Source organism: Coturnix japonica, chromosome 1 (genome assembly GCF_001577835.2).
Source record: "Coturnix japonica isolate 7356 chromosome 1, Coturnix japonica 2.1, whole genome shotgun sequence".
Classification (NCBI taxonomy): domain Eukaryota; kingdom Metazoa; phylum Chordata; class Aves; order Galliformes; family Phasianidae; genus Coturnix; species Coturnix japonica.
The window spans coordinates 49,304,622-49,324,691 of record NC_029516.1 but is presented as its reverse complement, the minus strand read 5'-3'; the positions used below and the strand labels follow the sequence as shown (position 1 = coordinate 49,324,691).

The 20,070-nt window shown below is 43.1% G+C and overlaps 1 protein-coding gene across 1 annotated transcript in view; it reads right to left on the bottom strand.

The window, feature by feature from the left end:
• NUAK1 (NUAK family kinase 1) overlaps nt 1-20,070 on the bottom strand; it is a 47,054-nt gene that overhangs the window by 12,772 nt on the left and 14,212 nt on the right. Inside the window, exon 2 of the mRNA XM_015864112.2 lies at nt 10,589-10,709. Within this exon, the coding sequence (XP_015719598.1) occupies nt 10,589-10,709 (121 nt within the window). The remainder of the gene's footprint in view (nt 1-10,588; nt 10,710-20,070) is intronic.

Genomic DNA, 20,070 nt, shown 5'->3' with positions numbered 1-20,070 from the left:
AAAGAAAGGCAACAACATTTCAGATCAAGAGAAGGAAGGCTTTGAGGAGCTTCTGATTTTCACATGGCTCAATGAAAGAAGGTCTTTGTCTCTGTAACACGGGGTCCCAAGGTCACAGTGTCAGCTTGATCCTCATTACGTGAGGTAGGAACTTGTGCCTGTGACATCTGAATTCTAATCCTGGCTCCTCTTACCAGCGGTCCTCATGGGACTAGATGACAGAAGGAATCAGGAGCTATCACACCATCTGGAAAGGGTTAAAAATGGATACCTGACTGTGCCTTCAACTAATGCTTGATACAGAATAGCTGCTTGACTTAGAATAACTGCTGGCTTTCACCTGCCATCAAAACCCAGCAAATAAACTGATGCAAGCATCCTTTTCCGTTCCAGCTCTGTGCAGCAACATGGTGGGCCCAGACACCTGAGCTAGCAGTGGCTGCAGTGTCTCCAGAACTGTATCTCTCCTGTCACAGTGCCTCTGCAGCCTGTCTCATGCACCCAACCCATCCTCGAGCTCAGTTATCTCCAGTTTCTGCTGCATGTCCCATGGCCTTCTGGAGATATGCCCTTTGCCACTTGTGCAGAGCTAGCAGGGGCACGCAAGTCCCACATAAGTAGGAAGTAGGAACATTCATCTGACCTATGTCACACCAATGCTGCTGTTCCTTCAGAGCTCAGGCTACTTTGTGCCACGTGCTGTCAAGGACTTCACCAGGAACTGCAGATAACGCTTAATCTAGTAAAGCAGGCAATGAAAAGTCTCGAATTGCCACAGTGCCCTGGCTGCCAACAAGTTTTTCCCTTCTGACACCAAAAATCTTCCACAACCCAATGGAAACATCCTGCACCTGCCTCACATTAAAACATAGGGACTTTCAGTTTTATCCTCTGGTGGCAGCCTGCTGTCACACTAGCAGCAAAACATCTTCAGATGAATGAGGTTATAGGGGTCATTACAAGTGGATGCTAGTCTTGACCAGACCTGCTGGAACGATGCCTTCTCCTATCAGAGCAAAACCCTGCCAGTAGTTTTTAGTGTTTAAAAGATGGGGAGGGAGGAGGGGAGGGCAGTGAGGGAAGAACAACAACAAAAAAAAACATTTCAGTTTTTGCAGCAAAATGTGTAGCTGCCTCTCTCAATGCTGCTCTTAGGCTTTGCCTCATGTTCTCTCACACCTTGTCACTCAACTCCACAAGCCAAAACCTCTGCAGCTCCCTCTAACACCCCTGAACCCCAGCCAAACAGCTCTGATAAAAGGCAGAGGGAGCAGCCAGATAAAATTGGCTGCTGACTTGTCTGCTGGCCTTGCTGCACCCCAAAGCAGTGGCTCCTGCCAGTGATTACATCCTATGTGCATCCTCATTAACAATAAGCTTCGGAAACTGGAAGAGCTGTCTCTGGATGGATTGTGCTTATGGCATCCTCTCCAAGAATGACAGACTGATCTTGTTTGGGAAAAACTGAACAAATGCCGTGTCATATATGGAAGTGCTGTGGTGCGTTACCATTAATGCACATACTCGCTTTGCTAAGCTTGGAAAGGGTTGCTATACAGAGTTACGCAGGAAGGTGAAATGTAGTTTAGATAAGTCGAGACAAACTAATAAAAATGCCTTTATTCAAGCCGTCTGCTTTTTGAAAAATAACAACTGAATAGTAGATTCATTCTGCCAGGGGTTATACGATGCAGGTACAGGTGAAGCAGCCACAGGGCACCATGGATCTCAGTGGACTCTCATCAGCATAACAGCAATGACAGTCCTGCTACAACATGACATTCTTTTCTTCAAACTTAAGTTTTGACTAAAGTTTTGCCTTCATCACTCAGCTCTGAGGGCTGAACCCTCCTTGCTTGTCTAAAGTATGAAATTCTAAAATCTAATTTTTCTGAACCAAAATTTGCTGTATTGATAAAAGTCGTTATCCAGGCATATTACCCTACACTTAAACAGAAATGATGAGGAGAGCACTGAGTCAGGAGTGCATTTAAAGACACTTTCCACTACCCTTGGACTTAGAATCATAGAATCATAGAATGGTTTGGGTTGGAAGGGGCTTTTAAGATTATGTAGCTCCAACTCCCTGTCTATAGGCAGGGACACCTCCCTCTAGACCAGGATGCTCAAAGCCCCATCCAGCCTGGCCTTGAATGCTTCCAGGAAGAGGGCATACACAACCTCACTGGGCAACCCTTGCCAGTGTCTCACCACCCTAAGTTTGCAGAGGCCTGTTCAGCATGATTGTAGCTGAATGACTACAGAACTGCACTAGCAATTTATTTCTTCACCACGCAATAGAGGCAAATGGAGAATCTTTTGTTTCAGGGAGGTAGGAGGAATTTTTTTTGCAACTGCACTGTGTCAGTTTAAAGCACCTCTGTTGTATCAGCTGAATCTCATGAGAAGGTGCAGGGCCTCTTTCCCTTAGGGAGGGCACTGAACAGGGTACAAAAATGCTTTAAATATGAGCTCCCACTGAAGGAACATGGAGTGGGAATGCTGTAGGATTTATGTCCATGCACACACACACAAAGGAATTCAGTGGTCAAAACAATCAGGCACGTGACAAAGTGGTATTTTGGCAATTCTCAGCCCATCAGCCATGCACACCACGGATTTTCACAGCAGCAGTTAGGATGCCAGGCAGGCTTCATACAGACACTTCTAAATTTCCCTTCTGAACACAGTCTGCAGTTCTATAAACATACACTCCAAGAAAGCATTGTGGCCAACGGCTGGGGGGAGAGAGGAGGGCATTAATTAAAGGCTGGATTGACTTACTGCAAATAATAATGAGGTAATAAATATACTGTCCTGTTAACACCTGGGTTGTAACCTGCAGGCTGATGACGGACGGATTGCCTCCATATAGCTTCTGGGACGGCTCGGTTCACTCTTTGTTTTTGCTGAGTATGATTTATTATCTGCCATCCTACTGCATATTCATTCTGAAACTCACCCCCACCTCTCAGCATGCCTGCAGCCTGGCTGCAACTCCTGTTAATGGAGGAGCAGGGCTCCGGTGGGATCCCGTGATTCACGAGAACCCCACTGCTCCCACTGATGGTGTAGCCATGTCACGGCCTGCCAGTGCCCCTCAACCCTGACCAAGGTCAAGGGAGGGAGAGAGGTTGTGTATGGGCAAGGTGGGGCTGCTCCTTCTTCTTTCAAAGCACTGATACTCTACAAACAGAGCTGCTCAAATAAGATAAGTGGAAAGTCAATGGTATCAGCACCCAGACAGGTGGTAGCAGAAGGGATGGCCTGTCAATCTCATATCAAGAGACCACGGTTGCTTAGATACAAGGCATGAGCTCCACACATTTAAGGAGAAAGCAGCAGGAGGAACACTTGCTACAATTTGTGTGTCATTTATTTTTGAGCTGCTGTGTTTATTTCTACTGCTCTGCAAGCTGAGTGATGCCAAGAGAACTGCAGTAAGGCCTCAGTGCTGTGGAAGGCCTGCTGCATCCCCTCAGCCATTGCAGTCAGGCAGTGCGGGGCAGTGGTTGCAATATCTTTGTAGACAGAGCCCAGAAGACTAAAGCTGAGACTCCTGCACTTCCATCTGGCCATGGGATAGAAGGGAGGACAGCACCATGAGAGCACAGTAGGAACTGAAGATCAGGGAGAGGGAATGGGATGTACCATAAGGTACATGGAACAGCATGATTGCATCCCTAGGAGATGAGCAAGACAACTGTGTTACTGTATGAAGGCATGGTGTATGACAGCATGAAGAAATAGCATCTTCCAGTGAGCTACGAGCTTGCTTGCTGTGTCCATCCCCAAGAGCCTTAGTGCTCTGCACAAGCCACAAAGGGTGCTTAAGTTCCAGTGGTCAAGGACAGATTTCTTACAGCTTTTCTCTAAACTCTTCCCTTAACCCTAATATGTTTATTAAAAAATAAAAAATAAAATAATTTAAAAAAAAAAAAAAAAAAGAAGAAAATAAGAAGAAAATTCTATACTTCTCAGCTGATAATTGAAACCAAATCTGTTGGCTTCAAAACTCATTGAAGAATTAAAATGTGAAACTGGGAAAGAATTCCACTTCTCACTACCAGAGACATATCTGAGACAAAGTACATTTTGTAATGTCAACAATCTGTCTCTTTCACAGGCTGTTCTACTACAGCAGTAATTCTTGGATATAATCTCTCTGCATATTTATATTTAGAGGCCATGAAATGATGAACTCAAATTCTATCTACAGCTTTCTATCTTCTAAATTGCACTGGTAGTGTAGGGACCTCTTCCTGATAAGCACTCTTCTTGTATTTTCAATCTACTGCTAAATTGTGCCTTTAGCTCCATAGCCATCACTTCTGCTGAAACTGCTTGGGACAAGATTGTCATTGGGTGAACATACTGTCCAATTTCGGTGTTGCCAAAGATGGACTTTGCCCCAAACGTGTTGAAAGTCCACACAGACCTGGTTTTGCAAACATCAGTCAGAAAGATTTCAGAGCACACTGGACATCTCTCTGCTTCAGACTTATTTGCAATCAAATTTAAAAAGCAAAATGAAGCAGAATGCTTTTGCCCTTTCTTCAAGCTTCCAGGATGCTGAAGGCTGTGTGAGTGCTGAGGGGGGAGGATTTTTTCCTCCTTAATGGACTACCTCCTTGCGGGCTGATTCCATTTGGTTTACTTGTAACCCTGGGGTAAGGATTTCAGTTTGTTAGTTTAAGAGGGGCGGCCAATCTCTTTGCACTGGAACCATTTGAATTCTCCTCATGCCTTTGCTCTCTATCAGAGCAATCTCCTAAATTAGTTCCAGTATGTTGACATTCCTTCCATCTGGTGTCTTTCCATTCAGCGGTATTTTTATTACTCTCTAACAGCCGCAGACAGAAGTACCTTTCCACTGCTACAAAATGCTCTTTTATTAAAGGTCAGCCAAATCAAAAGAACAAGAGAGTTTGTTTTCAATTTTAGAGATGCAGACGAGAATAACCTTTTCATTGAGAAAAGTCATGTATGACCCAATTACCTCACTCGTATAATAAGGCACGAATTTTTCTTCAAAAGATTAGCGAATACTGAAGCATTTTTTACCTTAGAAATTCTGCCCTGTGTGTCTTTTGTGTTCTTGACCACTCAGAAAGGTCTACAGCCCCCTGATGTAAAGATACTTGAAAACTGTATTCTTTATTTTATATATTATTTTAGTTGCTTATGTCTGGTTTTGAACTGTGCATATAGCAGCCATGAAAAAAATCCAAGGTTTAATTTAGCAAACCGCTATATGTATATGTTTAAATTTATGCATATGCTCCATTATGATGGAGGATAATGATACAGAAGTATGTGTTTTAAAGATATGCATGTGCTAAATTGCTTTCCTGAATTATGGCTTCATTGCATCTCTTCTTAAATTAAAGGAATGTAGTTAAGATCCTGCAATAATCATTTTAAATCAGACAGCATGCTACAATTTACCTTCCAGTGGGAATTAAATCAAAATGAGAACCATTATCCTTGCCGAGGCTGTTTCTCAGAGAATGAGACTCAGGATATGCAGATTTTGACCATCTACTATTTAAAAAAGGAAAGGGAGGAAAAATGAGAGCTGCTAATTCGGCCACAATACTACATGTTACACTAATTGTCTTTTGTTTCAGCAAAGAATACAAGAGCTAATTCCCCTTTTCTTCTTAATTATGATTACTAACTGCTGAGGAACCTCAGACAAGCAAACATTTACATTGCAGTGGGAGGACTGTGTAAGTGGAAAGACAGAAACAAATTTCAGTGCTGCTCGCCATCACTTTAATGTCCAAATTGAACTTGCCAGTGATTTAATGTGTTTGGGTTAATGTCAAGCCAAACAAAGTGATGTTTGGATGGTCATCCTGAATGAGAGGAAATTCATAAAGGTGGGTATGAAAACCGAAGAGTTAATTTTGTTTATATTTGCTTCATTACTATCGCCAGACTCTAGAAATATTACTTGGTGTTCTTGGGTGTTATCAACTGAAAACAATGGAAATAAAGTACTCTAAGGTCAAAAGTCTACATAGTTAGAGGAAACCAATTAGAAATGTGCTTAAATACTGTCACGGCTGAAGTACTTTCTGTTGGCAGAATTAAAGAAAAAAAACTTTTCCAGATTTCCAGCTTTCATCATTCTCGTTAGAAGCCCTGCCATCCCCGTGACGTTTCAAGGGATTTGCACTGACATTTTCAGGTGTTTTGCACACAGAAAGGTTCAAGTAATTCAGCACTGAGGTTTGCTTTGGTTATGTCTGAAAAACAGGAGAGACTGGGACCACCTGCACAGCACTGTCAGACTGAGACACAAGTGTCAGGCTGCTCTCCATACAGATGGATCTACAGACCACGGGGCTGCCACCACTGTTCTGCATTGCCTCCATCCTGCAGGGATACACACGGACAGCACCTGCTTGAAGCAGTGCTGCTGCAGAAATGCAGCCTGTCTGCAAAGGTGCATTTGTCCTGGAGATGCTGAAGAACCACATAGATGTGGCAATGAGGGACATGGTTAGGGGGCATGGCGAGGATGGGCTGATGGTTGGACGAGGTGATCTTAGAGGTCTTTTCCAACCATAATGATTCTAGGATTCTGTGTCTTGCCAGCTGCTACTGGACAGCCGTTTTGCAGTGTGTCTGCTCTCACTGTTGTGGTTTGACTGACACAACTCAAGGAGCATGCACAAAAGAGAGACCTTTGTGCTCCTGAAACACCTAATGTTTGTTTTCATTTTCTTGTACAGAAGCCTGTTACCAAGTGTGAGTTTGAATATATTTGGCAAGTAAAATCAGCATCTTGAAATGCTATGCCACCATCAGTACACACCATCAGATTTCCTTCCATTGTCTTTGGTATTTGAAAGAAAAGCTGAATTTATTTTCTGATTAACCAAAGCCTGCCACCTCACTCAGGTCACTGTGGTTGGGATGTCTTTGTGCTTTTTGCGTTTCTTTTTCTTACCCATAACAAAAATACAACAAAATAAAAAGGAAGAAGTCTGTCTTACATAGGAATTTCTTTTTATTTTTTCTTTTCTTTTTTTTTTTTTTTTTTTTTTTTTTTGTGCCTTGTTGCTTTAAAAGGTCCAGCACTCCTCTAAGCATCCTGGCCCCAATCCAGCAAAGCACTTAAGCATGCACTTTCCTTTGGCTACTGGTTCATGTTAATGCCATCCTGTTCCACTGGCACTGAATTGTGATCCTAATATCCTTTCATTCTTCAGGGAGAATCTTCATTAAACTATTTCTATTAGCCTGTTAGCAAATAATCTGTTTATCTTCAAGTGTCATTTGCAAATTAATAGACATTTCTATATGGTTATACTGAACAAGGACAACTCTTCCAGCACAGAAACATGTAGGTACTGTATTTCATACCACAGAGATTCAAGAGCTCACTCCTGACTGTCCCAAGCATAACTTCATTCTTGTGATTAGTCTAACACATATTTAAATGTTTACAGAATCAGACCCTATGTTCTTCCCCGGCTTTAACTTTTATAAAGCATTGCCAGATGGAAGTGATTTTGCACTCAGACTACTCCTTAAAAAATATGCTAGCTCTGAAAGGTTTTATTATCAAATCCTGGAGTTTCCAAGGCAAAGAAAGAAATAGGGCAGGGGAAGGTGGGGTAAAGGGGAGACAGACAGAGGTATTATTCTATAAATTAAAATTTATGTCCTGAAATCAGAACACTGATAGCAAAGCTAGCTTCATTTATCCAGTCCCTTTCAAGGAGTTTAAAGTCACTTGAAAGAGCACTTCCCTTGCAGCTGCACTCAACTGATTGCCTATTACAGCCCTGCTGAGAGGTTGGAATTTCTTTGGAGCCAGAACCGTAAAGCTACCCTCACGGTAACGGGCAAGATACCTTCCTTTTCATTGGGTTACAAAAAAAAAAAAAAAAAAAAAAAAAAGTATCATTAAATCAAAAAGCTTTGTTGCCACCTATTTGGATTTGCTTGATGCAAAATAAATAAATAAATAAGCTTGAGTTTACGGCAAGTTGACAAATTCAGAGGTTAATTGCTTTCAAGCAGGCAGGTCAAAATGATACCTAAACAAAGATCCTACTTAAGGAAAACACATGTTTGTAAATGCCGTACAAAGAGCTTTCATAGATGCTACAGAGAGATGTAGCATTGTCCTTGCTAGGTAGAGTCACTGTTATGAGATATGCAGTGGTGGTCTGAATACCTACAGTAAGAATCAGTGAGAGCAGAAAGGTGTTCATGGAATAGCTCCAGTCTACAGGTTAAGCATCTGACTAAAGTTAGTCAGCTAGACTCCATCTGCCATCAAAAGGAACCACCAGCTTAGCTGAAAAAAAAAGATCTCCTAGGAGAAAGCAAACCACCCAGTGTAGATGTTGATCCCTCTTGACTAAAGAGAGGAAAATTAGACTTCTGGTGTAGCCCAACTGCCTAAATACTGGACGGCTCCAATTTAGTGAGTCAAAGCCCATCCCTGAGGACAGAGTAACTTCAACATTTTGAGTCAGAGAATGACAATATTATCATTCTTTATGCCTCACTCACCTCCCACTTCAACAGGACACAAATACTTGGGTCCTAGATGTAGTCCTATAACCATACTACAAGTATACTCTTAGGCTTGAAATGAAGCATAGCTTAAGGGTCATTGAACTCAGAGCCTGATCTTTGGGCAGAACATGACTGCGGTTCTAGACCCAGTTGCTCAACCACAGATCTTTCCAGTACTATGACATCCGATGTTCTAGCATTGGCTGCTATGGCTGAATACTGACCCTGACTACCTGGAAAAGCTGGACAAGCTCTATTAAATTCCATCTTCCAATGGGCTGCATTCAAACCAAGTAGCTGCCTTCCAATGTCTATCCCTCCAGGGCATGAGTTAAACACAAGAGGCCGTGCTATGCTCTGCTTTCTAGAAAACTGAAAGGAAACAAACCAGCAAGAGAATGGAAAACTTCCCAGAAATGAGAGAAAAACGGCTTCCAGGTTTGTCTCCACAAAGGGCTGCTGCTGGCTGATGAAGCACAACAGCAGGGAGCTGCAGAGGGAAGTAACATCACCCACCACAGGCACTTGTCCTTCTGGAGATGGGATGAACCTGTCTGATTCTCTGCAACAGTGACAGTCCTCTCTCCACGGAAGGGAAAGGCTTGCTCCCACAGGTCTTCATCATCTGCCTCTTAAAAATACTCTAATGTTTTTAACTTTTATAAATGTTTTAACTCGGGAAGAACTATTCAAACTAAGGATAAGAAGGGCAATTGGTCAAAGCACTGCAGCATGCTTCATCTTTTTCTTTTTTTTTTCAGAGTTCCTGTGCACATTTGAAATAAGTTTTGTTCCATTTGCAACCCACATGCTGACACAGCATCCCTCCTCTTTTCTGTTCCCAGATCCTGTTATGAGTTTATTCAATAAAAAGACAGATATTCATCTCTTTTCAAGTAAAAGAACATGCTTTTGAATAACTCAATATGTGATACCGTAACAGTACTCCAAGCCAGCCCTTGTTTTAATCAGTTGTACTGACTGTTGGAGTGGAGCAGCCATATACATATCATCACCTTGCGCATTTACCTCGTGGGTATGTAAATATGAAGGGCTAAATTTGGGCTGCCTGCTATGTGTATGGAGGAGGTGAACCCCTGGGAGAAGACCACCCAACCCAAGCCCTTCCAAGCCTTCAGAGAACACAGCCCAGGTCCACAGTTGCTGCCCTTCGTGTAGGGCCTGGCAGCATACCTCTCAGCTGGTATCTTTCAGCATGTGCTCTCCTTGCCCCCCCACAAGCTATTTAGCTCTATCTGAGACATTGTAGATTTGAGGAAGGAAGGAAGGAGAAGGACATTCTCCTGCAGGGTAATACTCTACAAATAAATAAACAAATAGGTGAAAAAAACAAGAATGCTCCAGCTTCCTGCTCCTTGCTCTGGACAAGGGAGCAACTCTAGGAGCCAGGAATTATCAGCCTTCATTTCTGTGTCCCAGGAAGAAAAGAGTTAGAGAGAAACACAAGGAACAGGAAACATGAGTGATAGTCCAGTGACCATACTGACAAGAAACTACAGAGCTTGGTGGGAAGTGGATACTGGGATTCATGGTAAAAAAAAAAGCAGCAATCACAGAACCAGCAAGACTAATATGCAGGTAATGGAGGACTACACTTAAGGAGAACATGTTTGTAAATAAAATGGAAAGTGTTTTTAAAGTCATTACAGACAGACACAGCATCATCCACGATAAGCAGAGCAAACAAAACCAATCTTGTGCAGCCCAGGGAAGAAAAGGACTGGCAGAACGGCTGGGGACACTGAGCAACATGGAGCTGCTGTGTGAGAGGGGGTGAAATTAATCTTCCAGTAGGAGAATAAATGATACATGCAGTGATATCCAACCACCAGAGAGGTAACACTCAAGTAACACAGGTTCTTCTCGGCAAAGGGTTACAAATCTGTGAAACGCTGGTGGTTCAGAGGGAAGGCAGCACTCAGAACAGACTCTTTGGTAAAAGATGGATTATGTCATGAGTGAGAGTTTGCAGGTCTGCAAGAAAGTAACTGAGCGGTTGGAGAGGAGAATTACATTCACTAACCTTCGTATATGGTGATGATATGAGGGTGGCTGAGGGATGACATGATCTCAATCTCCCGTCTGATGTGAACCATATCTTGTTCATCCTTAATTTTGTCCTTACGAATGGATTTTATTGCAACCTATAAATTCAGGAAATCAAGCATTATTCTTGGAACTGAACAGATGCATACAATCCATTAAGGAGAGTTCAGAAAATAAATACAGATGTTAGATGTTGGCAGAATGCAGAATCACCAAAACAAAGTTTTAAAATACAAACCTCCACACCCCAGCTCCTTCGTTTGAGAGCAATACACTCTCATTATGGCAAAGGATGACATGAAGCTTCATGATCTTCAGGACTTCGCTGAGAGGGAGCACAGCACTTTGTGGAAGGACCTCTGTGTTAGTCATAGAATCATCGAATCACAAAGTTGGAAAGGACCTACAAGATCCTCTAGTCCAACCGTCCTCCCATTACCGTTGCTACCACAAGCCACTAAGCCAGATTTCACAGCTCCTCACCCAAACACCTCTTGAACACTACCAGGGATGGCGATTCCACCACTCCAGTGCCTGACCAGTCTCTGAGAGAAGAAGTTTTTCCTTATGTCTAATCTAAATCTCCTCCAGTACAACTTGTGGCCATTTACCTCATTCTGAGGCAAACAGTAAAACTCCCCAAAGCCACTGATGTGGACAACATTCAGTTGGACACTATCATGTCTGACAATTTCAAACAGAAGCTTTGGAAACAGTTTCTCTGAAATAAGGCTAAGATCTCTGATGGAAAGGATGCAGAGAATCCATGGTGCTGATTACAGAACAGCAATCCTTGCTAATACTCCAAAGACCACATCCACGCAAGTTGTTCAATGGTCATCCAAAGCAGCTGAACTGCTCGTGACTTATTTCAAAATCAGAAGAAATAAATCTTTGAAATTCACATCTAAACTCATCCTCATATAAACCCATGGTTTTCGGGCCCTGCAAAGCACTTATGCAATCACTGCAAAACCATATCCTTCCTGCATCCTTCCTCAATCAGCAACCTTTTTACAAGCACACCGTGTGACTGGGTATCTTTCCAAAAGGCAGGGTGGGAACAGAGGAAGTGATAGCTGAACTTGTGGTATAAATTCAAATTACAACAGCCCTTGTGAGTGTGTGATGGTTGCCTGTGAAAAAGGGCTTATTTGAACAATGCCATAAATAATTGCAGAGGTCAACTTGTGCCCTTTGAGAAATGCCCAAGCCAACAATGGAGAGACGCTGGTGTGAGGGAAGGTGAGGGCACTGTGCAGTCCAGATGGCTGCACGGCCTTTATTATACTCAATATTTACCCAGTTTTATTTTCATAAGGCAGAGTTCAAGGAATATATTATCAGCTGGATTAAAATCAACAAGAAGCCTTTGAAATGCATCGCTGACCTGCTGAGACGACAACCACTTTATGGGTAAACAACACTTCTGTCATTCTATGCAGCCAACCACTATGGACCTCTCCTGCGAAAATACGTGTAAATCTGTGATTTATGTGATTTTTCTGGTTCCCTTGGAAAAATACTTTCACTGCCTACTTTAGAAATTGCAAGTAGCATGACCAGTATTGTTTTCATTACATGATGTAGCATCAAGGATGCTGAAGAAAGAAGGGAAAAACCTAGAATATTAAATAAAATGGAAATGCACATAAACAGGAGCTAGTTTCAAGGATCGGGTTTCCTATAAGGCCTCCAACTCTGAAAAGCAACGTTGTTCACAAAAGCAGTAAGCATATGCTCTATTCCCTTGAATTTCCTAAGATTTCAGCATGTGTTTAAAATCAAGCACGTGCTCGAGTGCTACTTTACTTAGGGACAGAGGAACTGAAAGCAGAAGTCAAAAGAGTAACTGATCAGCATGCAGAAAACAAAACAGCTCTTTTCTTCCTCATTACCTGAATATTTGGTACAGAGATTTTGAAAGCAACAACACAACTACAGTCTTATCTATGCTACGCATATTTCTAGCAAAGGTAATGCAACAGATACTAATTGAATGAGGGACCCAGAAACTCTCCAAGCAGCTCTAGAGACAGAGAGGCCAACCAACAGTACAGACGAGGCTGCATTTTTCCCCCTTTTCATGTTTGTAATGAGACAGGCTGCAAATGCAAATACACCCTGTACACAAGAAGGATGTGGGTGGCTCTTGGAGCAGTATGTGCATTCCTGCAAGAAATAAATATAGACATGGGTAAAAACATGTGTTTTGTTGTTGTTTTTTTATTAAAAGACAGCCTTGTACTTGGCTCTGAGGAAGAATTTAAGAAGGGTTCCATTGTCAAATATACAACGGGAAGCAAATTCTTCATCACTCATGGCTGGTAAAGAAATAACGGCACCCCAGAGGGCCTGCCAATCTCCCACCAACTCAACTCTGTGCTTCGCAGACAGCACTTTTGTAAGTCCACACGTAATTACTGTAAATATCCTCTCAGGAATAACTGCACATGTGAAAACATATATTTTTAGATGCAGAAATGCAAATATGATGAAAAAGAGTGGCATATTTAGATGAATCTTCAAATGCAAACAGATGTGTTTCCTGGTAATATATATTATCCTGTAGAACCAGAGAATGTACAGTTTCACAGCCCTTGTTAGAGACCGGTTAATGCACCCAGAAACTTTTACTGTCTGGGGCTTTCTTCTCTCTCCCTCATCCACTTAAGATCTGTGACAGTGACTGGCATTTAGAAAGGGGGAGAGACAAGAAGCAGGTGTCCCCTGTCTCAATGGCAGTGACATCAATGGCTCACCCCAAGCAACCAGGATGGCTGGTTCACCCCAAGCATGTACCCATGCTCAGGACATGTATCTGACCACTCAGGCAAACAGCAGGAACACTGGAAGGAAGTCAGTGTCCCTTTGAGAGGGACAGGACACACCAGGAGGAGCACTGCATTCTGAGCGGATTGAGGCACTCACACCTACCAATGCAATGCTGTCACTGAGTATCTGCATAGCACACAAAGATGCTCAAAGCGCGGTGTGGCCAATTTTTACATAAGATTTGGGAGGCAAGTGGTGATTTGGCACTATACACTTGCTTAGAGGAAAATCAAAACAGATAGCTTGTGTGACTCCTAAAGGAAAGAAAAAGCCAGAAGCAACTCAGTTGCCACTTGGGTCTCCTCCCAGACTTCAGTATACCATGGCAGTGTCTGTCCCAACAAGCCATAGCATCATTACAGGCTAATTTCCAATACCTCTCCTCATGTTTCAGTGGCCACTTTTCCTCTCTGAAAGAGTCCCAGGGAGGTGAAAAGATCACCTCTCAATAAACACATTCTAACCCCATGCTGTCTGCCTGGCAGCCTGCATAGGCCCTTCCCAGTGGATGGGCTCAAGGCATCACAGAATCACAGACTGTTGGGTTGGAAGGGACCTTAAAGCCCACCCAGTCCCACTTCCTGCCATGGGCAGGGCTGTCACCACTCAGTTCATGCTACCCAGGGCCCCGTCCAACCTGGCCTTGAATATAAGCAAGGATGGGGCATCCAAGGACTATCAAGAGTGCCCAGTGACCTGTTAGGAAAGACCAACGAGCAAATGACTACCATCAGTGGGCTTCCACAGACTAAGTGACATCCTGAAACAGGATCGGCAATGAAGCAGGACAGTGCACACTTACGTGGGTGCTGCTGCCAGCTCCTCTCCTTCATGTATGGGATCTCTGCCAACTGAGTATTTCCAGCCGCCATCAGTCTGCTCAGATCACACCAGCAAGGGTGTACAGACTCACCTTCCCTGATGTGAAGGCATCAACATAAACAAGAATGCACCCCACACTATTTTTCAGTAGTTTCTAAAAACGCCACGAGTCATGATAACATTTTATTTATTTATACTTCATACTTTTCATCTTTCTGAGCAAAATAAGGTTTCTATCTGCGTTTGCTGTTGTTTGGTTGTAAAGCAAGCACCAATCACAGGATTTCTTTTACGAGATGCATTTTGCTCAGACGTATATTCTGGAAAATATGTTTCCAAAGTGTGCTTATGCTTTTAACACCCAACAGAGCTGGTTTCATTATTCGAAACCTCGCTGGACTGGTGCCAGATATGGTACACAACAAACCCGAACAACTCAAGCCTAGTAAGAAATGACCTCAATTGAGAAATACCTTATGAAAGGACTTGTTTGTCCATTCTTTAGGCCCTTTTCTTGCTTGCTTATTTGCCTTCCTTTCTCTGCAGCAGCTCTACTGTGAGCAACATCAAAATTTATTAAGGATCACAGCATATGAATCAAGAGCAGAACAAATGCAATACGCGTTTTCACATCAACTAAATTAACTACTCAAAATATTCCAGGTCTGTAGAGAAAGTGCTATTAGTCCCTTTGGTACTCTCTCAGCACTGTTCTTATACCTCTACCACATTTCCTCGATACATTTTACTGGCTTTAAGACTAAGATAATTTAATTATGGTATTTTTAGTAGCTTTACTAGTGGAGGAATTTGTACTTTTCCTAGCTTCTTGTCTTAATGAGAATTTCAGATAACTCCAAGACCTTGAGTTCACACAGTGAAACATATCAGATTCTTAATAATGAAATCTAAAGCCTCTTACCCCAACAAAACAAGTTCAAGAGCACCCAAAGCCCCTGTAACCACAGCACACAGTCTGGCAGAACACTTTAGCACATACCTAACTTCACACATGTGACTTTTGTGGAAGAGCTCACACATGTAAAGCTAAAGACGTGCATAAGCATCAAGGTCAGAGCTCAAAACTAGAGCATGTGATGGTCCCTGTGGGGACTGGTACTGAGTGATTCGATGGCCTTAATCTAGTTGCTGAAGTTTACTGCTTACGTGCATGAGTGCAAGTACAAGCATACACATTTCCCATTAGGAGAACCTTTGTGAGATAAATATCCTTGACCAACAAACCAAAACAACTGTGTCACTGTCCCTCACTGGCTGTATGCAGCAGGAGCATCCTCAGTGCCTCCTCTGCAGCCCTGATGGCAATAAGTCCCATGGCCACAGAGGATGATGGGAGAAGAGTGCACCAAGGATGGACCAAAACCACCTCCACCTGCACAGCCAGTTTGAGTACTGGCCCCTGCACATGAATAGGTAGAGGGAATATCCTCCCCAAAACATATAGCACAAGGGACAGAAAGCAAGGGGCCATGAAGCTCCAGTACAGTCACACATTTCCAAAGGGCTCTGCATGAGCATGGCCCCTGCTTGGCCACTGCTGTGTCCTCAAGAAACAAATAAGAAAGAGGGAGCACAGCTTTTGGCTACCTACCTCTCTGTGAGTCAGCTTGCAGAGCCTGCTGGGCAGGAAGCATGAAGAAACAAGCTGCTCTCTTCAAGGCTGTTATAAATTGCCTGTCTCCATTTGCTGGAAAGAGGATTTATACTCACTCTCTGAACAGCGCAGAGAGATTATGAAGTATTTTCCAATATGCTTCATGCTTCTTCGCTTTTCTTTGGTACGAGTAACTCGAACTGAGCTATAAATACTTCAAAAATATGATGGTTGCAAAGGTTTCTGTACATTCAGTCCTATCAATAAGAGAAATGTCTCTTCCTCTATTTGCTTCTCGGCTGCTGGGCAGAACACAACAGGTGGGATTTTCTTTTACAGATTCAGACCACACTGCGTACAGCAAAATATCTCAAAGCTTGAACATCTGGTAAAGGACAGAGCAGGCAGTAGGTGCCTATTTCCATAGCACATCTCCATGTCTGTTGCGTCACTGCTGCCTCATAAGGGTGAGCAACAAAGGTATGTTTTCATCAGAACATTGAATATTTCTCTTGATTTCAGGAGGCCAGTTCACTCGTTTTTGTCTCATTTCCAGCTAAGATGCATGAACACAAACAAAGGGGCAATTAATCACACTGCATAAAGTCCCAGATTGAAGTCCACTGCTGCTGAAGTGCAGGCCGAGCACATGAATGACACACGCGGCTGAGCCTTCCCCAGCAACCTCTGCATGCAGTACATTCAGTCCCATTGAAAACTATCCTCAACTCTCATTATCTACCATGGCTATTTTTAGGGCTGTGGAGAGATATGAACAAACTGCTTTTCTCCATAGGGAAGGCTGTGAATTGTAAGCTGGGTCCAACCTCTGTGCATACCACTCGCGCTCCGGACCAAATTCCGATGGGTTATTGCAATAGCCTTGCAGAGAGTTGGGAAAATGACATCAGGAAAGAGAGCACAGTCTCCTGAGGAAGGGAAAATGGATTGTTGTCATGGGGAGATATGTCAGAAATGCAGCTCAGCAAACAGTATTAAAAACAATTTTCTCTGGGTGCAGTGGGAAGGGAGGGTTATGCAGTCATAAACCTCTATCTTCCCAAAGCTGCGAAGCCCCAGCCAGCAATGGGAAATGGGTGAGTCCAGCCGGTTTCACAGCTCTGCTTCCTTTCCTTGAGACTCTTAGGTGGGAAGTGCAATGTGGCAAGTGCCAACAAGGGTGGGGAAGTAAAGAATAGGTGAATCAAGACGGGGAAGAGAGAGGCAGAGCAGAGGATGTCTGGGGGTGGGGAGAGAAAAGGCATATTGTTCTTTCCCCAGCCCCATGGCCCTTAGCAAGAAAGAATAAAGTCTGGCACCATGCAATGTTTTTCCAGGGGAGTCTGAAAATGCCTATGGCTCTTGGCCCAGACATCACCAACACAAGAGGAAGAGAAACAAAGCTATGGAATAGGGTGGCCCCCAAGGCTCTGAAATCTGATGATAAGGAGGGGAATGCTGATAATGCAGCTGCATTGAAATGGCACTTCCAGGGGTTGCACAAGGAAGAATAAGGAAAGGCATGGGACGGGCTGGGTAACTGTCTGGCTGCCAGATCTTCCAGGTGGGAAGGAGCCAGGAGTGGGTATCTCTTCTGGGATGCCAAGTACTCAACAGGTTCTGCAAAGGCATCCTCATGCAGACTTCTTGCAAGCTGCCTCGCCCATGAGGATTTATTTGCCGCGTTCCCTGATATGCAAGAAAAAAGCTGTCTTTAGAATCCAATCCCAGGCCCAACACAGGACTGAACAGCATCATGCAGGATGTGCTTTCGCACTGCCATCAAAACATTCATACACTGACTGAGAAGATGGAAGGAAGGTCACTGGGAACTGAAGCAAAATTAGCATCTGGCATCGTGTGTTTTGTTTTACCTTCTCTGAGAATTCTCTCTGGGGAAAAAGAGTAAGGCTGATACAGTGCCATTGTTTTGGAGACTGACAATTTTCAGGTCCTAAAAGCCAGATAATCTCTGTGGTGATACTGCCTGGGAGACAAGCATACAACCAAACCCTAATTAATAGCTCAGCCCTACTGCTTGGTAGGTTTCAGCAAGTGAAGAGGAACTAACTAATCACAAATACTAGGCAAGGGGTTGTATCTCTTCCTAGTTCCCCCATCATTCACACAGAAAAATGCCCACAGAACCAAGTTTTAAATATCAGGAGAAACCACCAGGTTGGCACCTCTGTGCTGTACATAGTGACGGTGGCTGCCAGGAGGAACATGTGCAACACCCTTCCTCCACTTCTTTTCTTACCCCGGCACGGTGCCTGTTAACAGCATTTGTGTGCACACTTCCTGAGCAGCTACCGCCCTACTGCAAAATTCATAACCCTTCCCTGCCTTGTACCTGCTGCCCTCAGCTATGTATATGACGACTGACATATTTACACCATGAATCCTCTGAAAAAAAAATTCATCGAATGCTGAGAAGACTGGCCTTGGGTTGTCACAGAATCACAGAATCACAGAATGACCCGGGTTGGAAGAGACCTCAAGGATCATGTAGTTCCAACCCCCCTGCCTGTCAGGGCCACCAAACATACACATTTACTAGATCAGGTTGCCCAGGGCCCCGTCCAACCTGGTCTTGAACACCTCCAAGGATGGGGCATCCACAGCCTCCCTGGGCAGCCTGTTCCAGGGCCTAACCACTCTCCTAGTGAAGAACTTCCCCCTAACATCCAAACTAAATCTCCCCTCCTTCAACTTGGATCCATTTCCCCTAATCCTGCTATTGTCAGCCATTTCGAAGAGTTTACTCCCCTCCTGGGTGTAGGTTCCCTTCAGGGTTGTCCTTGCTGCCTTGGATCATACAGCTGTGTATGAATCATTTCAGGACTGATACTCCATCAGGAGTGAAAAAAAAAAACAAAAAACATTCATCATTTCCAATAGCATTTAAAAGCAAAGGTTAACAATGTGGTTATTGATTTTCCACTTTGAAGCAATTAGTTTTCAAAACTGAGAGAAGGGAGGGCTGCAGAATTCAGAAATGGGCAGGCTACTAACAGAAGTTAGAAATATATTGAAAAACCTTTCCCTTCCCAAAATGAAAGATTTCATACCGCATTAATGATGTCCTGTCTGCCCTGGTAGAAGCAGAGGATTCAATGAAGAGTGGAGATTGGACAAGACAAGGTTATTGGAGATGTTTGCAGCTGGGATTGCCAGGACTGGAGCCCAATGCTGGCAAAGTTGGAAGAGTCTCCACCACATGCAGAGTTCATCTGCTTGGACAAAAGAGTCATCACACTTAATCTTTCTTGACAAGATCCTTCTGAATATCCAAAGATGCAATATTCAATACTTCGAAATGGTTGTACCTACCCTGCATAAAGCAGACTTCTGATCTAATTCTGAAGGACTAAAGAATGGCCAAGTTTGAGTTTTACTGTTGTCATGCCCAGAACAATAGGAGACCATCTCATTTCCAAAGCCTAAAAACATACAAATACCCCATCCAGCTACCTTCAGGCTTCCAAGGAAAGTTCATGTTTTGGCACATGAGGAATTATATCTGGAAAGTAAATGAGGTAAGGGATTTCCCTTAGGCAGTGGAGGTTCATAACAATAATTAAAAGGAAAAAAAAAATGCTTTAAAACCTCAGCTATGGATCAATCCTTAATAGATATCAACCAGCACTGAATGCCACATTGACTGAATAGATGAAAACTGCATTTATAGGTAACTTCTGGTGAAGTTGCCAAGCAGATGTTTATTCTTGGCTTCCGCATTTACAAAAGCCAAATGCTATACTGAATTGGTATACACAAAGTCTGACTGCTTTTCTTCCAGGTTATGATTTTGTTTAAAAGAAGGAAGAGAAAGAAAAAAGAAAAAAAAAGTTGACCAGTAGGAAAAAACCTGGTAGCATCCGTTTCTATCATGTCTGTTTATATCATAGTTTAAATAAGGTTAGAATTGTGCAATCATTACTGATCAACTTCCAAATACAGCACAGCTCCATCCAGCACATGTGTAAAACAGGAAAAATCACTGGAAGTGAATCATGTGTCGGTCTTTTAACTTCTGCAAGTCTGTGTGCAGACTGTTTAGCGCTAATTAAATTACTGGCAAGTCAGGTTAAAGAGGAGTGAAAGAATTCACAAGCCCCAGCTTTACTGTTCTCAGCATTACATGGATATTACAGATTCACTCTCCAAAAACTGGAAGATAGATC